The following is a 23,409-nucleotide window of genomic DNA, read 5'->3' on the forward strand; positions in this document are numbered from 1 at the left end:
CCTCATTCTCTAACTGGGTCAGCCCTTCAGGGTGCCCCGGGGATATGTGCCTGGACCAAAACCACAAGCGAGCAGGGGTTGGGGGCTTCTTGGGACGACGTGAGCCTGGCTTGGTGCAGACGGTGAGAATCACCAGCGGCAGCAGGCTGCAGCCTGGCACGCACCTTGGTGTCCTGCAGGGCCATGGGGAGCAGCAGGGACGAGGCTCACATGGCTGCGTCCCCCTGCCTGTGACAAGCATGCTGTCCATGGTGGCCAGGCGCACTGCAAGCAGCCGACGGAGACACATTCCCAGGGATTGCCACTTCCACTTCTCCATTCTTGTGCTGCCTTGCACGGCTCCTGCTTTCTGCTCCTAGCGCAGCAGCTCCTTTTGCAGCTCATTCAAGCAGAGATGCGAAGGCTGGAGGGACCCAGCGAGGCCACCCAGCCCAGCCCAGCACCCTCCACCTCGGGCCCCGTTGCGCCCCATTTTCCGGGGAGAAAAGGGGCATTCCCCCCCGCGAGGCCCGTGCGTTACGTGCGGAGTGTGATGGAGCAGCGGGTCGCGGGTGGGGGGAGCTCACCATCCACCCGGAGTGGGAGGGCGCACGGGGAAGAGCCTCCTCTCCTCTCCTCCTCTCCTCTCCTCCGGAGCACCGCCGCCCAGGCTTGACGAGGCGTGTGCTCCCGCGCCACCCGTACACGCCTTGGGTGCCTCCAACCGCCTGGGACAGGTATTCATGGTCCGGCGGAGCGTGCCCTATCATGCCTTCATGCCACGGCGCTCTGCAAGCGCCTCCCCTCCCTGCAGCTGCAGCCGTGCCGGAGCATTCCTCTGGGGAGGGCTGGCTGCTGCCGGCCACCCCCTGCACCCCGGGCGCTGCGCTCTTCCCTGCCGTGGCACCTCTCAGTGGACCGAGGTGGCCGGTTTATCCCCTGAGCTGTTGGCTGGCACGAGGAGCAGCTCCTGGCGGCGATGGCAGGGTGTCACCCGTGCAGGTGTGCGGAGCACCCCGGGACGGCTGCGCCCCTGCTTTCATGTGCGTGTGGCTGAGGGTGGTGTGAGCCTCTGCAGAGGGCGTGGAGCCCAGCTGGGCACGCGAAGCAGGAGCAAGGATAGCAAGGAGGGTGCGTTAGGGCTGGGCAGGACCTTGGTCCCCCAAGGAGAATCCCTTTCCTTGCTGAGGGAAGGATTGTGGAGGGAGCCGGGGTACTTCCCCAGGTACCCAAACAGATGGGGGTCGTGGGGATCTCCGTGGAGGGACAATGCCCATGGGGATGAAATCATGAAGCCCAATGAGAACCTTTGGAAGGGGAAGGTCCTATGGGGAATTAAATTCTCCCCGGGGCTCAGGTGAGCTCCCTGGCTGTGCTGCCAAGCACCCATCTTTTGTCCTGAAGGAGCGCAGAGGCGGGAGGGCCAAGGCAGCTTCTGGTGCTGCTCAAGCTCAGCCAGGGTCACTTCCATCAGAGCCCACCACGCTCACACGGGTGCACAGGAGAGGGCTGGCACAGGCAAACCTGAGAACAGGGGAAGGGAGAGGTGTGGGGGACCCCCGTGGGAACCAGCTCTGCTGCCCCCGATGCTCCAGACTGAAGGAGAGAGCCCAGCATCTCCACGGAGACATCCCTGCAGTGCTGGGCGAGTGCTGTCCAACAGCAACGTCCCTTTGTGTGGGCAAAAACCCTGCTCCAGCGGCCTGAATTGGGCACAGAGAACAGAGGCGTCCCAAATCACGAGTCTCTTGGAACAGCTGCTTCAACTCCTCTTGTGGCATGGGCTCCTGGGTTGGTTTTGAGCAGTAACACCAGTGACCCGGTGACCCAGCAGGATGGGTGCCAAGTCCTGCTTCATCCCTGGTGCCCAGCGCCAAGCCTGGGGAGCAGGGGGTGCAATTCAGCACTGGAAGCGGGGGACAGGGAGAGGCTCAGGGCACACGAAGCCCCCCACTCCCCATATCCATGCCCTGAGGGGGTGCCCTACGGGACCAGCACGACGTTGCCGTGAGCGACGTCTGATCCGGGCTCATCCCGAGTGCGTAACCACCTTGGAGCAATGCCCGTCGGGGTCATACCCCTTCCCCTTCCCCGCTGCTCCCCGGGGCAGGAGGCAGCGTGCCTGCGGCTGGCCCTGGCCCTGGCGGGGTGTGCGCCGGGGTGCCCCCGGACCCCGCATGCGCCGGGCTTCGCAGGCGATGGTTAAGTCATGTGTTTTGTGTTGGGCTTCTCCCCCTCCTGGAAAGTCCCTGTGCGGAGCGGTGGGGCTGAGCCGACCGCACACAGCTGCGGGCCACCACATGAGAGGAGCCAGCTCCCCGGGGATTACAGAGCCCCGGGAGCCGTGGGGAGGAGGCAGGAGCACCCGCGCCGTCGCCCTTTCATCTCTCCCCTGCCTCGCTCCCCCTTTCATGTCTGCCTCTCTGGCCACGCTCTCTTTTCCTCCGCCGCCTTTGCTCTCTTTGCACTTGGCCTCTTTTCCCTGCCTTCCCCCCACCCCTTCCCCGCTGCACCTGGCTGTGCTGGCTGCCTCTGCGCCTCTCCTGTGTGTCCCCCCCCCAGGACCCTGTGCTTTCATCCCCCGGCCGCAGCCGCCTGCTCCCACCTCCCCTGCTCTGGCTGCCTGCCCCTCGCCGGCTGTGCCCCTCTGTGATCTCCCTCCCCATCCCCAAACCTCCCGTTGCTTTGGTGGGAAGGAGGGGGTGGCACTGGCAAAGTCCCCTCTGGAGTTCTCCCTTCCCCATCCAAAGAGCTTTCCTCCCTTTCTCCCATCCTTCCCCTTGTCCCCACCAGGCTGCCTCTAGGGCCGTGTGTGTCCCAGGCACCCCCTTACCCCATCTGCCACGTGGAAGGAGTTCACTGGGGGTGCTGGGGGACCCCGATGTCCCTCCCTGTCCCTGGAACCCACCTTCTTCTTCTTCAGCCCCAGATGGAGACCAAGCGAGGGCACCCTTCCTGCAGCAGCCGGTGTCGGGCACTCCTTGCCCAACCAAGGAAAGTCTTTGGTCAAGGGATAAGGGAAAGAAGCAGGTGTCCTATTCTCTTGGCTCACAGACCCGTGCCCGGGACTGCTGTGCGCTCCCCAAAAGGCCTGGGGAGCTTCTGGTGTCAGCCAGGGGCAGGGGGCTGTGTGTGCTCCAAACCTACCCAAAACCACTGCAGCCGGGTCCCACCTCGAAGAGGTGAAATGATGCTCTTAGAGCCTTGCCATTGAGACCACGGGCACCCCGAGGAGCCCTGGTGCCCCCCGCCTGCCCGGCTGGGACCTCAGCCCCCTAATTTTGGGCTGTGAAGGTGCGTGGCAGCGCCGTGCCCCAGGCCACCCAGCCGAGCCGTGGTGCCTTGGAGGCTGAAGTCCTCCCGGGCGGCAGGGGCAGCACGGATGGAGAGCAGCCTGCATGTCCGCTCCCTCAACGAGCCCGACACGGCGGTGGCTGCAGATTAAGGCCACTTTTTGTAGGCCAATGCCACCGGGATGCTGTGCCAGGGGCCGGCGGGCAGGACCCTGGAGGGGTGAGCACAGGGCTGCTGGGCTGGGCTCCCGAGCCAGCTGCTGCCTCCCTGTAGGTACTCTGCCTTGCCAAGCAGGTCAGTTAGGGCCAAACTTTTTTTTTTTTTTTTTCCTATTTTTTTTTTGTTCAGGGGGTTGCACGGGCGCCGGTGCCAACACGACATGTTGGGGCTGAACTCCAGGAAAGCCTCGGAGCAGCGCCGTGCCGCTCAGGTTGCAGCACGGTGCCGGGCGGGCTCTGGGGAAGGGGCTCAGGGCACGGCCACCTGCCTCCCAACACAAGCAGCATGGGGGCACGCTGCCCACCCCAAGGCCATTTGGGGTCTGCCCAGTAGCCCAGCAGCTAGATATTGCTCTCTGGTGGCTTCCCGGAGAGGAATGTCAAGAGCCCAGCACGCTCCGGGTGCCACCAGTGGCAGTGCTGCCAGCGGGTGCTGGTGGCCGTGCCCGTGTCAGCCCAGCGTGGGGACAGGATGGGACGGGGAGGGGGGACAGGGAACCGTTCCCTCGTGGCTTTGCTTCACGGCTCTGCTGGGAGCAGGAATGGAATTTGGATGGGGCTGGGCGTTCCCGGGTAGCGATTCCCCCAGGCAGGATCTGGCTCCGATGACTGTTCTGCGCGGGGAATAAATACCAGAGGAGTTACTCACGGCTCACTGGGGCATGATGTAGCAACTCCTCGCTGGTTCCCCCCACCCTCCAGCCAAAGTTCCTCCTGTGATCTCTTGGGGAAAGTCCCAGCCCCCCCGTTTTTCCCCCCCTGCCACCCCCAGAGACCTTCCCCACCCTTGCTGGAGCTTTCCAGAAGCAGGAGACGAGCTGGGGCTTTGGAGAGCCGGGAGAAAGGACCGGAGCGACCTGCCACGCCGGAGGGCACCCACTGCCCCCTGGCTCTTCCACGCCGTGCCTGCCGATGGGCACAGGGCCCGGGCTGAGATAGCATCGGCTATCCCGGGGTATCCGCACCCGGGCAGCCACGCAGCCGGCTTCAGCCCTGGCAGAGGCACGGGGGTGAGCGCACCGGTGCTCAGGGCTCTCTCCTGCCCTCTCGGCGGTCACACCAAGGTCAGGTTTCCCCATCGCTCTCCCCAGCCGCACGGGCGAGGAGTTGCATCTGCTTTCAGTTTGTTTGAGGGAGCTGGGGAGCTCTCCTGCTGCTGGGGCTTCAAAGTTTGGGGAAACCACCAGGCTTTGCACGGCTCTGCCAGAGCCACGCGGCTGATGGTCCCTCTGCAGGGACCCCCGGGGTGGAGGGACCTCCCAAACGCTTCATGGCACTGGGGTAAATTCCATCTGTCCTTGCCAGCATGGGCCCTCTGCCATCTTTGGAAGCCTTCACTGCCCTTTTTGTGCACGTGAAAGCAATGTCCATTTATTTTTTTTTTTTTAAGTTGGGAGCTTCCTCATTAATTTGCATCTGATTACAAACGGGAGAGCCTTGGAAAAATTTGGTCTCCTCTGGAGGAAACCACCTCAGCCATCTACCGAGGCTCATTTACTCTGGCGCTCATCCCTCAGTCCTGGGCAAAGTGCCTCCAATTTTCCCATTTCAGCAGCATCTCTCTGTGCAGTGCAGGGGGACCGTGGACCAGGAGGCGCAAGGCTGGAGCAGCCCAGTCCCCCCAAATGTGAGAAAATGGGGCGTTTTGGTGGGACTGGGGCCACTGCCACTTGTGGGCTGGGAGTGAAGCATCACCCCTTTCCCCTGAGCTTTGCCAGGACACACAGGGCATTTCTTTTCCAAGGAAGGAGGGGAGATTTGGGATGCAGGGAGCCCGGTGCTGCCTTGCAAATGGCTCTGGAGGCTCAGCTCCATGTGGCGAGGAGGTGTCCTGGATAGGACGGGTGCTCGGAGGCTGGTTACCAGTTAGCAAAGCGCAGGGACACTGTCCCTGCAACCACAGGCTCTCTCTGCTGCCTTGCCTGCGGCTCGCAGACACTCAGCAAGGGAAGCCGCAGAGCGGATCCCGAATATTGGTTTGTGCTGGGAGCCAGCTGGCCCCACCAGCAGAGGAGCTGCTGCGAGCAGGCAGCCCATGCCTTGGAGCCGCCTGCACCCCGAGCACACTGCCTGCAGACCCCCGGAAAGGAGGGTTTGGAGAGGGCAGCCGGGCACCCGGAGAGCACACGGCCCCTCAGCTGCCTCTGCAGGATGCTCAAAGCAGCCCCGTTGGGGCTGGAGCCAGCTGCCAGGGACAACGCCGCAGCACGAGGGATGTGCAGAGCCCCACCGCCCTGCCCTGGGGAGCACGGCTTGGGGACACGGGGACTGGGACAGCCTGGGAAGGAGCAGGGAGCTGGGGTGGCCAAATGGCCACACGTGGGTGGGTCTCCAGGAGCTCCCACGCTTGCCTCCATCACCTCCACCACCCTCCGTTGCTCCCGAGCCCCCAAAACGCAGCCAGCTCCGGGGCAAGGACCTCATCCAGCCAGTCCCTCCTCGAGGGGCAAAGCCAGCCTGGGCACCATCACGTCTGGGATGGCAAGGACAGGCACCGTCCCACCCGAGGACACGGAGCTGGGCTCTCCTGGCGTGCTGTGGCAGTGCCACCACGGCTGTCCCACAGCCTGGGGACAGCGGCTGCACGGGTGCCCACAGGAGCGTTATGAAACAAGGGCGCAGGGCTCCTCCCCGCTGCACCTGGGCCACTTGCTTCCTCCCAGCCTGCTATTTTCCTCCTCGATTTGTGTTTTGCTTTTTTTTGTTTTTTTTTTTGTTTTTTTTGTTTTTTTTTTTAATTCTTCACTTGTTCTGTTATATTTTTTGCATAGCCCCGAGGGGCACGAAGCTGTGGGAGGAGCGGGGAGGTTATCAGCCGGCAGATACCAGCGCCGTGATTCACTGCAGGTCCCTGCGGGCTGCCACGGCCGGGTGGGTGCCCCCCTGCCACCAGCACGGGGCTCAAATGCCACCAGGGAGGGACAAATTCAGCCCCCAGCACCTGGCCCTGCCTGGTTGCCTGCTCCTCTCCCTGCTCCCTGCCCCGAGCATCTCTCCAGCGGCGCAGGGGGCAGCGGCACAGCCACAGACATGGGGCCAAACGCAGGGATCCCCGTGGGCTGGAGCGGGTGCAGGGTGTGCTTGGCCTCCTGCCCGTCCCCAGACAGCTGCCAGGGCTGTCACTTTGGGATGAAGGTCACTATGGGGTGAGGGTTTTGCGCACCGGGGTGGGCAGTCCAGAGGGTCCCCAAGAGCAGGGCGCCGCGCCCCTAAACACCCAGCGCTGTCTCCAATCCACTTTTATTCACAATCAGGAAATAACTTACCATACAATAACACAGGCACGCACAGCACAGCCCGGGCACCCTCCCCTCCGGCCACGACAGCACCCCCCTGCACTACAGCTCCGTCCTGGCAGAGGCGAGCTCCAGCTGGGGGGTGCTGAGCCCCCGATGGATGCCCAGCCTCCGTCCCCACCCCACCGGGAGCGCAACGTGGCCGGAGGAACCTGCGCACGGTGCCGGTGCGTCCCCCCACCCTCCCACCCCGTGCCCCGCTGTCCCCACCCCACCCCACCCCGTCCCACCGGGTGCCCCCCCAGTGCCCACCCTGCGCCCCCCGCGCGGTGCTGGTGTCGGCGCTCTGTACAGCGTGGCCGTGCGCTCCGGGGGCCGCCAGCCCCGGTGCCTCGGTGCGGGGCCAGGTGGGCACCCTCCCCGGGTGACAAGAAGCCCCCACCGACCCCGGGTGACGACAAAGTGCTGGTTTCGGAGGGCCGGGCCGCCCTCGTGCTGAGCATCTCCTCTCCGGCTCCGGAGCGGAGGGAAGCGGCCGCCGCGGCTCCATCACCCCCCCAGCGCCGGTCCCCGGGGCGGGCGCGCTTTGTCCCTGGCACCCCGGGGCGGGCAGGGGGCTACTTGCAGACGCTGACCCACTCGGTGATGCGGCACTCCTCGCAGGCCACGAAGCAGCACCAGTGGAACTTGCAGTTGCAGCGCTCGCTGCGGGTCTGCCGCAGGATGTTGTGCCCGCGGCCGCAGCACAGGCTCTCGCAGTTGTCCATGCCCGGGCTGGTCTTGTTGCACAGGCGCCCTTGGGTGCCCAAGGAGTCCAGGGCCGGCTCCCTCTCGCAGAAATCGGGCGACTTCTCGAAGTAGACCAGCTCGCTGATGCCGGCGCGGCGGCGGTGCCGAGCGTGGCCCGGCTCCAGCTGCCCCGCGTTGCGGTTGTGGGGCCGGATGAGGGTGGCCCCGTAGAAGCGGTCCTTGAGCAGGGACCCCACGAGGCGGAACTCGGGGGTCACCTGCCAGCAGGTCTTCAGCTGGCAGCTCCCCGAGGTGCCGTGGCACTTGCATTTCCTCCTCATGTTGTCCATCACCACCTGGGCGGGGAGGGGAAGGCAAAGGGGTTAGCGGGGAGGACGCGGTGTCTGGGTGATGGAGAGGGGGACGTGGAGATCCCGGTGTATGGGCCATGTGGGATCACCACGGCACACCAGGAGGCGAATTTCAAGCAGGAGCCGGAGATGCTTGCGGTCCCAGCTTGTGGTTTTGGGAGGCTGCAGCAGGGCCATTGCCACACGTCCGCCCCCGCGAGGGATGGCGCTGTGGTTGGGAGTGTGGCCGACAAAGGGACGAGAGGGACCACGGTGCTTATGCCAGGAGGAGGGGACGGTGCTGGCATCCAGGGCAGGTGCTGAAGGGTCACCCAAAAATGCGAGGGATGCTGCTTTGGCCGCACCAAGGCAAAGAGCTCAAGCCCAGCGACCTCCAGGGGCACAGAGCAGCTTCAGAGGGCCGCACTTGGTGCCACCCTGTGCTCTGACCCCACAGGGGACAGGGCTGCCTGGCTTGGGGACCGAGCACCTCCTCCGAGCCGTGCCTGAGAGCAGCGAGGAAGGCAGCAGGCCTGTCCCCCATCCTCCCCCTCCGCACCCCTTTGCCCGAGAGTAACAACGTAATAAGGGAAATTAGCCCCAAATTACAGAGCGCGGAGAGATTGAAGGCAGCAGGCGCTTTGAAGCGCTTTGCCACCAGCTTTGTGGTGGTTGGGAGACAATTTCCTGCCCGGCCCCAGCCTCAGCGAGCAGGGACAGGGATTCCCCATGGGACTGCCTGCCCCCAGCCCCACTCATTCGTGTGGGCTCCAGCAGACCCCCTCCCACGGAGACCCCCGGACCCCTCGGGGTGCCTCAGCGGGGCTGGGGCTGGCGCAGAGCAGCCCAGACGTGCTAATGCAATCCCAGGCTGGTGCCCCCCGGGGGCTGGGGGACACGCAGCCCCACGTGAGGTTTCATCCCGTGATGTCCCTGCCGGCCTCCTGGCTTCGTGCCTGTCACAGGTCCCCTGTTCTCACCCCCTCCCTGGTTGGGGGCAATGCAAGAAGTGCCTTGTTTCGGTAGGGGTGGGTATTTTTTTGCTGCTTGTTTGCTTGTTTTTGAGTAAATCTCCCCGTTGCTAAGCACTTATGTTAATGAAGGCAGGTCAGGGAAACACGCCTGGAGCTCGGGGCACACGGCAGAGAGGTCTGGGCTGGGCTGGAGTTTGGCTTTCATCCTGCTGAGAGCCCTGTCTCCTGCCGGGAACAGCCTCCACCTCGCAGGTAATGAGCTGCCCGTCCTCTCCGCCGTGCCCTGGGCGTGCCGGCGGGGAACACCAGCTGCCTGGCATCGGGATCCCATCTTCTGCTGCCTCCCCTCCCGGGCCTGGACCAGGGAAATCCACATCGAGTGCCGCAAGGTCCCCGCTGGGACGGAGGGGATGGGATGCTGGTGTCCCCATCACCCAGCGTGGAACATCCGAGCCGTCACAGCACCGGGCAGCCCAAACCCTTGCACCGCAGCATCCCTGCCCGTGGGCAGCCTCTTCTCCATCCTGCTTGGGGAGCAAGACCCCGCCAGGCCCCGGAGTGCCTTCGCCACCACCTCTCCTCGCACACCCCTGCCCAGCCAGGTCCTTCTCCCATCTCACAGACACCCGGGTTCGGCACATGCCTGAACTCGCTGGTGCTTTCTTTCACACATTCCCAGCTCCTCCCAGACACGCTCATAAGAGCTTTATCGGAGCCCTTTGTTGTGAGGGTAATGGGTAGTTCCAGGCTCCCTGCCTTTCATCCTCTTGCTCTCTGATCTGGCGGGCGAGGAGGGCTCGCAAAGCCTCCTGCGTGCATGCTGGGGTCTTGAGTTTGCACGGGAAGCCTCACACTGGGGGGGGTGTGAGCTTTTTTTTCCTTGCCCCCGTGGCTTCCTGCGCAAAGGCAAGGCAGCGAGATGCCCACGAGGATGCTGCTGTGCTGTGCATCCCCTCCCCGGCTTCGGAGCTGGATTTAAAAGGGCATGTTTCTGCCTGGTTTCGAACCAGGGACCTTCCGCGTGTCAGGCGAACGTGATAACCACTACACTACAGAAACCCGCATCCCTGGGCCACCAGGGCTGGCTGTCGCTGGGTTTGTCACCTCCCCGGGCACTGCGGGGTCCGAGCTGGGAGCCAGGCACGCGTCGGCCCTACAAACATGCAGGGTACCCTCGGGGGGCACGTGGACCTCGGGGAGGATGCTCGGGGCTTGCCCCTGGTAGAGGAGAAGCGCACAGAGCTGCTGCACCTGCTCCTTTCCTGGGAGAGCAGATCCTAAAGGCGCTGCGTGGTGACATCCCCCATCTCTGGGGTTTCCCTTGGCATTGTGCACCCAGCAGCAGCAAACACCATGCTGCTGGGGTCCCCCCTGCACCTGCTGGCAGCGCTGCCGGGCAGGGGAGCGCAGCCAGCTTCTGGTCCCCTCCTGCTTTTAAACACCACTTCCCAGACAGAGAGCTACTAATTAGCACCTTTAACGAGACCTGACATCATGAGAACGGAGGGGAGGCAGCTCTGCTCGCCTGGGCGTCCCCACGGAGCTGGGGGACAAGGCTGCCAGCCGCCACCCCAGCTCCCCAGGGGATGCCACCCTTCTTGGGTGCCTGCTGCCCGGCTCAGCCGAGCCTCACCGTGCCCCATCCATCCTGCTGCACTGCCCGGGACAAACTGGGGGTGCCTTGGGGACAAGCAGCTTCAGGCACTCGTGCCACCCCAGCACCAGCCCCTGCATCCTCCCGTGCGTGTCCCAGGGATGCCGTCCCCACCGGTGTCCCCATGTCCCCCCTCCCCGTGGTGCCGCTCACCTGCCGCCCCACGCGGTTGTTGTGCAGCCTCATGCGCGAGTGGATGTCCCGGTAGGTTTCCCGGGAGTCGAGGAAATCCTTGGAAAACTTCTCCCCATAGTCCACGTCGGGGCTGCACCCCCCCCACTCCCAGGAGTCCTGGAGGCCGGGGGTCTCGGCCGGCATGTGCTCCATGTGCACGCCGTGCACCATGCCCTTGCCGCGGTTCATGGCCTCCAGCTGGAGCCGGTGCAGCTTGCGGCGAAAAGCCTCCTCGTCGCCCCGCCGCTTCTGGTCGCAGCCGCAAGCCTGCAGCTTGCCCAGGGCGCAGGCGTTGGAGACGGCGTGCACCACGCCGGCCGCCGCGATGGCGTAGGCGAAGGCGCTTTCCCGGAAACCTGCGGGGAAGGAGAAAGAGGGGGCTCAGGCCGGGCTCCTGCTCTGTCTGGACCACGAGCAAAACCCCTCCGGGTGCCCCGAGTGCCATTGCCAAGCAGGGCACAGCGCTGCGCCAGGTGCCAGCCCTGCCCGGTGCTGGGTGCAGATGGCAGGACCGTCACCTGCGCTCGCATCGCCCTGCGGAGATGCCACCGCGGCATCTGGGGCTGGTGGGAGAGGCAGTTATCGCCTTCCATCCCATCTGAGCTCCCCGGTGTATAAAAAGAAGGAAGGAAGGAAGGAAGGAAGGAAGGAAGGAAGGAAGGAAGGAAGGAAGGAAGGAAGGAAGGAAGGAAGGAAGGAAGGAAGGAAGGAAGGAAGGAAGGAAGGAAAAGAAAGAAAGAAAGAAAGAAAGAAAGAAAGAAAGAAAGAAAGAAAGAAAGAAAGAAAGAAAGAAAGAAAGAAAGAAAGAAAGAAAGAAAGAAAGAAAGAAAGAAAGAAAGAAAGAAAGAAAGAAAGAAAGAAAGAAAGAAAGAAAAAGAAAGAAAGAAAGAAAGAAAGAAAGAAAGAAAGAGAAAAGCAAAGCACATTGGCTGAGGAATATTTCTGGAAGGAATAGATCCCACACAGCTGGGCAGCACAGAGTGGGTGCAGGCGTCCTCCCCAAACAGGCGGCTGTGCCGACAGCACTGCCCAGACAGCAGCAGGCAGGATTTGTCCCTGGCTGAGGCGGGCAGCAGCACTCCCCACCAGCTGTGGGTCCCCACGCACAGCACCAGGACCCCAAATCACGGCCCCGGGGCGTGCGGCACTGCCCGTCCTGCCCTATCCATCTGCGCCAGCCCGCTCCTTCCCCGAGCCCCGAGCCCTGAGCCCTGCTGCTTCCTGCTGAAACCTCCTGTAAATGTGATACGGCGCTGGAAAAATTGCACATCCCCGACCGCACCGTGGGCTGCCAGGGCCGGCAGCTGGTTGTCGTTAAGCGCCGGGGAGCGAGGACACCCGCCAGTGCCATTAGCAGCCGGTGGGGCGGACGGGGACAGGGACGGGTCCCGTGGGGCTGCAGGCAGGGGCTGCTTGAGGGCTGCTCGGCTTCGCTGCTGCGCAGGGACACAGCCTCCCCTACCTGGGACCGTCTCTTTTCGTTGTTGTTTTAATGCTAACTATTATTTTCCTTCCTGCTGGTGCCGGGCCAGGCGGGGAGCCCCCAGCACGCTTCGCTTCGCTGCGCCCTGACCGGCCCAGGAGCAAGGAAGGAGGGAGGGACAGACTTTCTGCGCTGCCTTCCCACGTGAATAAATAAACGGATGGGCTTTGCAAGCCCCTCTCCCTCCTTTGGACAAAAAGACCTTGGACAGCCCTGGGTTTGCTGAACATTCAGGAGGTTCGGGGGGCTTTTCCCAGCGAAGGCTCCCCGGCGGGCGCGCTTGGCGCGGGCGATGCTCGGCAGCACGCATGTCTCCTCCGTGGTTCCCTGCCGCCTGCTGAGCCAACGCTATGATCTTATTAAAGGGAAACGAAAACGCATCTCGGAAACCTGCATTTAAAGCCGTGCTGCTCTTTTGTGTGCTAATTTGACACTGGTGCGTTTAAAAAATTAACGAGGCGCTGCTTAAAAGCAACCGGGAGCCTCTCCCAGCTTCCCCTCGGTGTCGGACAAGCTTGCTCCGAGCCTGTCTCTTCCAATGCACAAGTTGAACAACATTTTTCACTGGGCAGGTAATGGGGCAGCTGGTGCGCACGCTGTGCAGCCTCCCCGGGGGTGGCAACACACCCACGCCACGATCAGCCCCCGCCACAGGGGCTGGGTCAGCCCCTCTCAGCCCCATCCCTGGCCGGGGAGCATCTCCACATCCAGCCAGGGAAGCTCTCGACGCACGGCAGCAGCTTGTCTTTACTACAAGGACCTCATCTTCCCCTCTCCACCAGCCTGCGCCACCTCCCTGCAAGCTTCCCCAAGAAGCAGAGCCCAAATCTGGGCACTTCATCCCTCGGGTGTGCAGTGCAGGATGGAGAACGAGCCCCCAGCACCCCCAAACCCCCTGCATCACCCTATCAGCTCTGCATCCCGCTGCTGCCACCCGCTCGCTGTCCCCGGCTGCTCTCCCAGCCCGTGCCCAGGGATGGCAGGAGCAAAACCCTCCACGGGGCGCCACGCTCTCCTCTCCAGCCCTGCCTTTCCGTTAGCCTCTTTCTCACCCGTTTCCCCAGCCTAACTAATAATTTCCCATGCGGCATCTCCTTCAAATCCCTCCTGGAGCCCAGACAGAAGCTCTACCCCACCCACGGTGTCTAGCAAGCCCGTCTCCTTGCTGGTGAGGAGGCCAAGTTGCTTTGGTGCCCTCCGTGGCTGGGAACCCCTTGTGGCCAAGCCCCAGCCCTTCTTCTTCCCCTGCTGCTCTCCAGCCACGCGTGAGCTGATGGACAACGCATGGGTGCACGTCCCTGGAGCCTCCTTCCCTCGGCAGCCGTGGAGCCAACGCATTTCTGAGCCCAGGACCAGCTCTGCCCAGGCCATGCCAGAACCTGGAGGATGCAGCAAAGCAGAGAGCGAGGTGGCTGCAGGTGACAACCGTGGGCATCGCGGTCTCGGCAAGGGTGGGATGTTCCAGGAACCTCAGCCAAGCACGGTGAGCATCAGCTGCTCCCCGAGCCCTTTGGAGAGAGGGACCAGCTGCCCAAGGCTCCTAAGGCCTTGGTGGTGATGCCCGAGTCACCAGGTCCCTCTGGAGAGTACAGAGGAGGTCGTAGCTGCAGGAGATGCGAGAGGGGCTGTGGGAAGTATCCTGCTCTGCACTCTTGCTGCCTGGTCCGGGGGCACCGTAGGGTACCCTGGGGATGCCCAGGGGGGCTGCCAGGCCCCCGTCCCCACTGGCTGGCGAGGCGGAGGAGCGCTTCTCCCGCGAGAGCCAGCCGGTCCCGACACGCCGCCTCTCCCCCAGCCCCGCTCCCTCCCCTCCCCTCCCCTCGCCCTAATTAAACTGCAGGTGAACCTGCCAGGCTCTGGCCCCGCGCCAGGCACTAAACGGCTCCCTGCAGATCGCGACTTGCCCTCCCTGCACCTCCCGAGCGTGCCGGGGACAGCCTGGAGCCCTCGCTGCGAGCACGCGGCTCCCCGTCCGCCCACGGCGCTGCGGGCCGGGAGCTGGAGCTGCTCCTCGGGCTGCGGGGAGCTGGGCTCAGCCCTGCGCCTCCGGGGATGCTGCCCGCTCCCCGAGGGCACCGCTTTGTGCCCGTGCACCCGGTGGGCACGGCCGGGGGCTGCGGGCACCCGCAGGGCTGCAGCTGAGCACCCGAAGCACCTGCGTGCGCGCGCGCGTGCGTGTGCGCTTCGGGGCCGGGTGGGCAAAGCCCGCAGCTCGCCTGGGGGCACTGAAAATCCCTGCCAGGATCCCAGCTGCAGCTGTGCTGGGCTGGGAGCTGCGGTCTGCGGGCGCCAGAGCTTGGCTGGGGCTCTGCAGAGCTGGGCGCCGGGGTCCTGTGCTCGGCAGCATCCCTCGGGATGGCCCTAACAGCACCAGGCACCCGGCCCTGCCGGCCTCCAGGGAGTTCCCCCTCTCCTCGCCAGGCTTTGGCCGGGCCCCCACAGACCCACAGCAGCCGGGAGGCTTTCTGAGGAGGGCACAGGCTGGCAAACCTCACCCTGCCTCCAAACGCTGCAGAAGGAACCGGAGGGATGCTGCGCTCCAGGACAGCCCAGCCACAGATAAACGGGGTTGGGATGAGCCACGGGCACAGGGAGCTTCTGCGCCCCGCAGCACCCCTCAGGGCTGCACCCCGCAGCCCCCCCAGCAGCACACCCCACCATGGATCCACTTGGAGAGGCCAGGACAAGGGCTCAGCACCCCTTTGCCACCCGCAGTGGGTTTTGGGCACGCAGCCAGGCACGGTCCTGCCCAGCCAACTCCTCACAGCCCCTGGATACCAGGGGAACCCACAGCACCGCTCCATCCCTTTCCATCCACCCCTGGAGCCCATCAGCATCCCTCTCCCCAGCTCTTCTGCCCAGAAACCCCCTTCAGACTCCCACCAGGTCTGGTTTGAAGCCTCCCTGCTCCTCCCTGGCTCCCCAGGGCTTGCATCGAGCTGCTGGGATCTGCCTTGCGGGCTCTGCTGCGTGCCTGGATGCGGGGCAGGAGCTGGGATGCTGCCACCTCACTGGGGGAGACGTGTGGGGTGCGGGGGGACGGGGTGGAGGTGGGAGCCGAGCAGAGCAGGGAGAGAGGGAGAGAGGGAGAGATGGAGGGAGGGAGAAAGCAGCTACAAATAATTTAAAGTGAGGTTCACGCACGGCTGAACTGATGGCAGAAGAAGTGGGAAAAGGAATGAAAGATTAAAGGGGTCTGTCACTTCGGGTTACAAACCACGATCCTGCCAGCACGCCACGTTCCCAGGCACGCCAAGGATGGGGCAGGGCACGGAGCGGAGACCCGGACCTCGGGGACCAGATGCATCAGCGCGTGTGGCACGGAGCCTGCACCCCTCGCTTCGCCTCTCCTCCCAGCTGCATCCCTGCTCTAATGGCTCCCCTCTTCGTGTACAGAGCTGTGCGGGGAGGGGGACATCCCCACAGTGCCTGGCGCCCTGGGGCTGAGGACCTTGGGGCAGCTCCTTCCCCGCTGGGCTTTGCACCCTGCTGCTGCTGGAGCATCTCGCCCAGCTCTGGGGGTGGCTTGAGACAGTGAACTGGTGTCTCCCGCTGCCCGAGGAGACTGGAAATACCACGATGCTTATCAGGGCTGACGGTCCCCACCCTCCCTGCCAGGCCCTACGCTCGGTGCTGCTCCTCCAGGCACCCGCACCTGCCCGCAGGCAGCATCCCCTGCCCCTCTGCCCTGGATGTGAGGGGCTTCCCGGCACCCACAGGCTGCTGCGTGCCCTCTCCAGCCATCCCCCTACCCTGCCCGTGCGTCCCTTCAGAGGGCTGACACCTGCTTGCCGGGGGAGCCAACACGAAGGCAGGACAGCAGGGCGATGTGCTCACTGACCTACGGCCCGTTGTGCTTCTGCTCGCCGCGCTGCGCTCAGACACCATCCCCAAAATCCAGCACCAGAGCGGGAAGGAGCCAGGACGCGCGGTGCATCCACCAAACCGAACCCCAGAGCACGGCACACACCTTCACACCCACCCCAAGGTGCTCCCTAAGGCTCCCCATGGCACCACCAGCCTACAGCACGCGGGGGGAAGATTTTGGAAAGTGGTGGGACCTCGGAGGAGCCTCAGGAGAAGCTGGGCATGAGCACGTAGCTCAGGACAAGGGCCAAAAAAAAGGCGCATGGGGAAGAGCCCAATTTGCTGCTGCTTGGTCTGGCAGATCCTAAGGGTTTTAGGATCCAGCTCTTTCTGCCTTCACCCATGGGGATGCTGAAGACCTGTCCCAGTGCCCTGCTCCAGGAAGGAGCTGTGCTCACTGGGAGCCGATGTGGGCCCCCGAGAGCGGAGTCTGGGCGGAGGAGGAGGAAGAGGAGGGGTGCCTTACCTCTGCTGAAGATGATGCTCTCGTAGGGGATCTTGTTCTTGGTCTCGAGGCTGGAGCAGTTCCAGCGCTGGTCCCGGAACTGGTGCTGGCACTCGTGGATGGCGATCTGGATGCCCTGGATGGCCGAGGCCGTCACGTCGGGGTGGCGCACGCACACCTCCAGCTGCCGCCGCGTCAGCCCCGGCAGCGTCAGGCACACCGTGTTGGCGTTCAGCACCGGCTCCGACGGCAGCTTCAGGCCCAGGATCTCATTGGAGCAGGAGCTTTGGGGGAAAAGGGAAAGCCGTGAGCCCAGCGGATGCTGCAGAGGCTGGGAAACCCTCGGGCTCCGTCCCTGCTGCCGGCAGATCTGTGTCTCCTGGAGGAGAGGGGGGAAGCAGAGGGACCGTCCTTTTCCCAGCAGCTCAGCTGGGAATTTCGGAGCTCAGCACCCTGCTGAACGCTCCCAGAACCATCCACAGGCACAGCCCCGTGGCTGTGGTGCTGTCACCGCCAGGAACAGGAGGCTGGCAGGTGGATGGGGGCAAGAGGAGGCTCCGTTTGGGGGTACGGGGTCCTTACACAAGCAGAGGTGCTGTCTGGGGAGAAGGGAGGTGGATGGAGCGTGGGGAGATGGAGAAAGCACGTCCAGGGACATGGCTGGAGGTAAGAGAGGGGCAGGCAGGACAAGCAGGCGTGAGGAGGGAGACGGATGAGGGAAAAGAGTTGCCCCACTCCAGGGCACAGCCTGGGGGCCCCTGGCACCCACAGAGCCCACGCAGAGCGAGCGGCAGGCAGTGGGGTGCCGAGGAGCATCCTGCACCTTGCAGCAGGGTCTGCCAGGGGCTGAGCACTGCCCCTCTCCTCGCTCAGGACAGCTCCATCCCCGCGGGAAGCTCTCCCCGGGCAGGGCTCCCTCTTCCCCAGGAGCTGGGTGCCAGCAGGAGCAGGGCGCAGGAGCCCTTCGAGCCTCGATCCGGGAAGGGAGGCTCGGAGGAGGATGCTGGAGGAGGGACTGCAGCTCCCTGCTGGAGCAGCCAGGCCCCGGGGAGAAGGATTGCTCCCGCTCTGCTCCCCCAGCTCCTGCTGCAGGTACGTGGAGAGAAGCAGCTCAGGGGACAGGGGCTGCCTCTGAGCCCTGGAGGAAGGGCTCAGCCCCAGCATCCCCGCTGAATTACAGCTCGCTCGGGGCAGGGGGGGGAAGGGAGCTGTCAGCGTCATGCTGCTGCCGTCTCCAGCTTCCCAAGTGCCTTCATACCCATCCCACCACTGCCATGGGGCGAGCTGCGCGGCTGCCACGGCGTGAATCCACGGGGACTGCAACGGGGGGGAGAGGGAGATGAAGAAGAAGGGCAGAGGGGGAGCACAACCCTCCAAAGCCCCTGCCCGCGAGGGGAATCCTCTGCCCCTTGCCCCAAGGATGGGCAGCAGCCCTGCAGCCACCCCAAGGCCACCACAAGCTCCCACCCCGAGCGCTGCGGTGACCTCGTCCCCTGCCTGTCCTCAGCCAGCCCCAGCGCCTGCCACCTTCACCCACCAGCATCCCGGGGGGGCAAACGGGGGGGTAATGCGGTCGCTGTCCCCATTGCACGGCAGGGAAACTGAGGCAGGGGCTCTCACCCAGGGCCCGGGGAGCAGAGGGCAGGTCCTGCTGCCTCTCGCTCCTCCCAGGGCTCAGGGGACCCGCACGGGGCTGTCACTGTCACCGTCCCTAGGAGGACGCGGCGCTCTTCCCCCCCCCCCCCCCAGCTCTCTCTCTCCCCCCCTTGAAATCTGGATTTAAACTTGATTTCACGGTGACAAGCCCCCAGGTCACAGGCTGCAGCGGCTGCCGCTTTAATTAATACAAGTCCCAACGTTAACAAATTATATTTAAAGGGGGCTGGAGGGAGGGGGAAGGGCGGGGGGACCCCCACACACCCCCCCCTTTTCTCAGCACCACGGTTAACCCCTGGCTGCCTGCGGCGCACAAGTTTCGGAGCAGGCAGAGGGGAGCTCCCAGTCACCCGGGGGAGATGGAGACGGCCGGGGGTGGTGAGTGAAGGAGGGGGGGGGGGCGATTTCTGGGAACCAGGAGGCCCCCACCTGCCCCCCAACCCCCCCTAGGAGGCCTTCGGGCTCGGCAGAGCCAGGGATGGGGGGATGCTGCTGGATCCCGGCTGCGGGGTGCCGGGGCTGGGGGCTGCGCTCCCCCCCCCCCCCACCCCGCTGCTGCAGCGGCACCGGGCGCTGCTCCCTCATCCCCAGGCCTCCTCCGGGCACAGCGGGGAAACTGAGGCAGGCCGGGCCGCGCCGGGGTGGCTCCGGCCGGGGAGGAAAGCGCAAAGCTCCGCGTTTTGGGGAGCCGCGCATCCCGGCGGGGAAAAGAGGGGGGAGCAGCAAAACTGGGGGGGGGGGACGACGGCGGCCCTGACAGCGCCCCGAGCGCGGGGAGCCGGCCGTGAGGGGCCACCGAGGGGTCGGGGGGGACCGGGGGGAGCCGTGCCGGGGAGACAGGGACCCCGCGGAGCCCCCTCGGCCGCCCGCCCCCGCTGCGGGGCTGCGCGCAGCGGCTCCCCGGAGGAACCGGGGCGCCGAGGGTTTGGGGGGCCGCGGGGCTGCGGGAGGTGGGGAGGGGGGGGGGGGGCGCAGGTCCTACCTGGGTACCCAGAGGCTGAGCAGCAGCGAGCAGAGTCCGTGGGCCAGGGCCGGGCGCATCTTCGCTGGGGCAGCGGCTGTGCGGGCTGCGGGCGGGCGGGCGCCTTTGGGGCAGGGGCGGCGGGGCTCGGCGCTGCTCTCTGCCCGCTTTGTTTGTTGTGGGTTGTTTGCTTGTTTGTGTTTTCCCCTCTCCTCCCTCTCACTGGCTCCCTGCGCGCCGGGGCTCGGCTCGCCGGGGCGGCTCTGCCATCCTCCCGGGATGCCCCCCCCGCCGCCTCCCGCCGCCCCAGCGCCCTCCGAGGGCTGCGCGCCCCCCCCGGGCTCCCTGCCCTCCGCCGCCGCCTCGCCAAGCTCCGCGCCCCCCCGGCTCAGCCCCCCATGGCCGGACGGGCCGGGGGGCCGGGGGGGCCCTCGGCCCTCGGGGCGCGCTCCCCCGCCGCTCCCCAGGGCGCCCGGGGGCTCCGGGGCCGCGGCGGGCGTGGGCAGGGCGCCCGGGGGGTGTCGGGGGGGGGCTGGCCGGCCGAGGGGCGCTGCGGCTCCCGCGGGGCCCGCAGGCACATGGGGAGCCGCGGGCCCCCCGCCGCCCCCCGCCGGTGTCGCCGGGTGGCCGGCGGAGCGGGCAGGGTCGCGGCCGGAGCGCCCCGGGAGCGCTGGGCGCGGAGCGGCGGCGGCGGCGGCTCTGGCTGGGATCGCGCTGCGCCGAGCATTACTCAGCGCCCGGAGCCCGAGTCCCGACACGTCCAGACAGGAGCCCGCGGGGGAAGGACGGGGCAGAGAGGGTGGCAGCGGGGCGGGGAGGCGGCGTGTCGCACGCAGGCTGCCGGGGAGGGAGCGGCCGGGGGGGGCGAGCGGCGGGCGTGGGGAGCGGGCACGGGCGGCGGGGGAGCGCTGGGGAGCCGGGCAGGGCGCGCGGAGTGGGAACCGAGGGCGTGGGGGGGGCGTGGGAGGGAGTAGGGGGCGCGGGGAGGGGGTGCGAGGGGAGCGGGGGGCGTGGGGATGGAGCGCGGAGGGGGGCGAGTGGGCAGGGGGAGCGCGGAGCACGCGTGGAGTGGGGCGAGTGCGCGGCGCGGGGTGGTTTGGAGCCGGGGTGCTGCGCGCAGCCTGGGGAGGGGGGGGCGCACGGAGATTTGGGGGGGGTACGGGGTGCGGGAGCGCGTGGAGAGCCCGGTTTTGGGGCGAGGGTATCGGCTGCGGGGGGAGCGTGCACGAGGGGGTGTGCAAAAAGTGCAGGTGAGTGCGCAGCGGGTGGGGGGGGGTGTGGGGTGGGGGGTTGCGTGTGGTTTTTGTGAGTAGGGGGGAGTGGGTGCGGCACTTGGGGGTGTGCAGCACGTGGGGGGGATGCGCAGGGCACGGGGGGAGTGTGCAGGGAAAGTGTGAGTGCACGGCGTGGGGGAGAGTCCACGCGGAATGAGTGTGCACGGCACGGGGGGTGGGCAAGGTGCGTGGGGAGGGGGTGTGCACAGTGGGGGGTGTGTGGAGAAAGTGTGAGCAGTGGGGCTGCGAGCGCACCGAGTGTCAGGTGACAGCGGGGTGAGTGTGCACGGGGCTTGGGGTGAGCGTGCAAGGGGCGAGGGAGTGTGTAAGGAGCGTGGGGAGTGTGCACAGGGCACGGGGTAAGTGGTCAGCGTGCACGGGCCAGGTGGGTGTGGGCTGGGTATTTAGGGTGTGGGGTGAGGTGGCAGAATTTAAATCCGTGGGGCACGGAGTGAGTGTGCACACGGTGTGGGGTGCGCACAGGAGGAGATGTGGTGGGGTGTGCACGGGGTGGCAGGGGACGTGCACGGGGCTGGGCTGTGCAGGCAGGCAGGTTGGAGCGCCCCGTGCCTCAGTGTCCCCACAAACCTTCCTAGGAGAGCAACCGGGACCCAGCTGCAGCATCCTTGTCCCCACGCCCTCTCCCAGCTCCCCGGTGTCCCCAGCCACCACGTCCCACGCCAGGATGCAGTCCCCTTGCTGCAGGCTGGCTGATGGCAGGCGTGATGTCTGTGCTGGACAGAGCACACCAAGGGGATTGGGGTGGTGGCGACGCACACTGGGCTCTGAAACGGGGTCACTGCTCCTGCCAAGACCCCGTTCCTGCGCTCCTTTTCTCCCCAGACCCCAGCACAGGCAGCACCCTGGTCCATATGGACCAAGCGCGATGCCCTTGGGGCCGGGGAACTCCCCTTGGGGCTCCCCCAGTGGCAGCAGGGCTCCTGCAGCTCTGGGGATCCCAGCACCTGGTTCCTGGTTCCAGATGTCTGTGTGCTCCTGCGGGGGATCCTGCACACAAACAAGTCCCAAGGCAAACTGGAGGGGGGACGCTGAAACCCTCCTGCAGCCCCTAAAAACATCACTGCTTCCAGCCTGGCCTTGAGCACCTCCAGGGAGGTTCTTCCAGGCACTCTTTGGAGCGCTGGGTCACCTCTCTGGGGCTCTGGGACGTCTGAGGGCAGCCTCCCGGTGGTGTGGGAGGACGAGGCAGCTCTGCCAGCTCAGATAGAGGTGCAGGAGAAGCACCAGGAGCATGGTGCAGCTGGAGGACGGGCAGGGATGGAGCACCAGCGGGACAAACACCCAGCCTGACACCACCAGGAGGGCACGGCTGCCGCCCCGCACCGTGCAACGGACCCCACCGCCCCGCTGGGAGGAGGAGGAGGAGGAGGATGGCGAGGAAGAAGCCCATGTGGCTCAGCATTCCCCATCTCCCCAGCACCCACGGGACCGGAGCCACGGCCACGAGTGAGTCAGGGCTCGGGGCGGGGTGGGGGGTTACTCAGCGGCGGCAGAGGAGCCCCCAGCACCGCTGCCCTCCCGCTGGCACGCGGCCGGCGACCTGCCCGAGTCTGCTCGCCGTGACTCAGGAGCGCACCGCCCGGCCACCCGGCCGGCCCGGCCTGTCTTCCTGGCTGCCCCGGGCTGGGGAGCTGGCGAGGAACGGGGCGGCGGGTGCGTGCCCAGCTCCTGCACCCTGCCACAGCCACGCTGCCCCTCGCGTCGGGGCGGAGGAGCAGGAGGCGGCCGTCTCTCCCCAGGAGCATCCTCGTGGGGATCCCCAGGAGCTCCTCCGCTCCTCCTCCCGGCAGCTGGCAGGGGATGGAGGCAGCTGGAGATGCTCAACGGCGTCAGACCCACATCTTTTTCTTTTCCTCGCTCCCACCCGGCAGGTTGTCTCCTGCCTTCCCCCAGAAAGGTGCAAGGATGGGGAGATTTGGGGACGTTGCTGTGGGTGTCCCCAAACAGTCCCCATGGGGACCGGTGGGACGGCGCCCAGCCTGGGGCCACGCCAGGAGCTGGGGGTGGCAGGGAGGTGACCAGATAGGGACTGGCCAAGCACATCAGTGCTCCAGGTGCCCCCGCCAGGGCAGGATGAGGGTCCCCAGGGTGGGTGGAAGGTGCTGGTCCCCAGCCGGGGTGAGGACACGGAGCGCTGGGACACAGTGGGTGGCTCGGCACGGATGGGACCCCACGGGTGACATCTGTCCCTGCGGCTGGAGGGAGCAGGGACAGAGCAGGGCGGCTCCCTGGGGAAAAGCAAAGCCTGGAGCAGGGGGTGGGAGGGCGGGGGGGGCACGGCAGGAGCCCTGGCCACAACTTGCTGGAGGTTTCGGGTGGTTTCGGGTGCTGCCCTCCGAGTTTTCCCTTGGCTCAGCTGCTCTCCGGGTTTCTCAGCCTCCCCCTCGCAGGCCTATCTGTGTTGGTCCAAACTTTCCTAAAAAGCTTCTTTTTTTGGAAAAAGAAAAAAAAAAAATCTATTTTTGGTCTCGGTCCAGAGGGATTTTTTTTCCCTGAGTTTGCTTGAATTAATCTGTCCGGCTGTTTTCAACCCGAGCGATTGAAGGGGAAGTCGTGCTCTTCCCATTGAAATAAAAATAAAAATAAAATAAAAATTAAAAAAAATGAAGCCATTCACATTACAGACTTCGGGGGTTTATTTTTTTTTCACCCAAATTTCATAAACTTCCCTTTTTCCCTTGGTAGCTTCTGCCCAAGCCCCAGGATCCGGGCTGCACCCCCCCACACCCCCCCCAGCATCTCTCCGTGCACCGTGGCACAAATCACCCCCGTGCACACGCTGTGCCCCCCACACGTGTACGTGCCCACCGTGGACACCCCGGGACGCCCCCCGGCTCCCCCCCACGCCCTCCCCAAGCCCCCCCCGGACCCCCCCGGGCCGGTCCCGGCTCCCCCTGGCGGCCTCGGGGCGCTGCGCACAGCGGCCCCGTCCCGCATCCCGCGTTGCCACGGCGACCCAGGGGATGCTGCGGGCTCCCGGGGGGGCTCCGAGGGTCTGGGGGTGTCCCCAAGGGGGTCCGAAGGTTCTGGAGAGATAGGGGACTTCTAGGAATCGGGGGGGGGGCTGGGGAAATGAGGGGGTCCCAGGGCATGG

The 23,409-nt window shown here is 65.7% G+C and overlaps 1 protein-coding gene across 1 annotated transcript; it reads right to left on the bottom strand.

Annotated features, from left to right (window-relative positions):
- Nucleotides 1–7,184: 7,184 nt before the first annotated feature.
- On the bottom strand, nucleotides 7,185–19,159 carry WNT10A (Wnt family member 10A). The gene is made up of 4 exons (XM_082763565.1): nucleotides 19,042–19,159; nucleotides 16,425–16,687; nucleotides 10,588–10,964; nucleotides 7,185–7,812 (listed from the first exon to the last, which is right to left on the bottom strand). The coding sequence occupies exons 1-4, from the start codon at nucleotides 19,098–19,100 to the stop codon at nucleotides 7,345–7,347; spliced, it is 1,167 nt and encodes a 388-aa protein (XP_082619691.1). The 5' UTR covers nucleotides 19,101–19,159; the 3' UTR covers nucleotides 7,185–7,344.
- Nucleotides 19,160–23,409: the final 4,250 nt, after the last annotated feature.

The sequence above is a fragment of the Aythya marila genome (genome assembly GCF_965140915.1).
Source record: "Aythya marila genome assembly, chromosome: 6".
NCBI classification, from domain to species: Eukaryota; Metazoa; Chordata; class Aves; order Anseriformes; family Anatidae; genus Aythya; species Aythya marila.

Bases quoted from the DNA above. Each gene is read 5' to 3' on its own strand.
- WNT10A (XM_082763565.1), bottom strand. From the start codon at position 19,100: ATGCGCCCGGCCCTGGCCCACGGACTCTGCTCGCTGCTGCTCAGCCTC. The intron at 16,688-19,041 runs GTAGGACCTGCG...TTTCCCCCAAAG, and splicing joins CTCAGCCTCTGGGTACCCAG to CTCCTGCTCCAATGAGATCC. The intron at 7,813-10,587 runs GTGAGCGGCACC...CTCCCCGCCCAG, and splicing joins ACAACCGCGTGGGGCGGCAG to GTGGTGATGGACAACATGAG.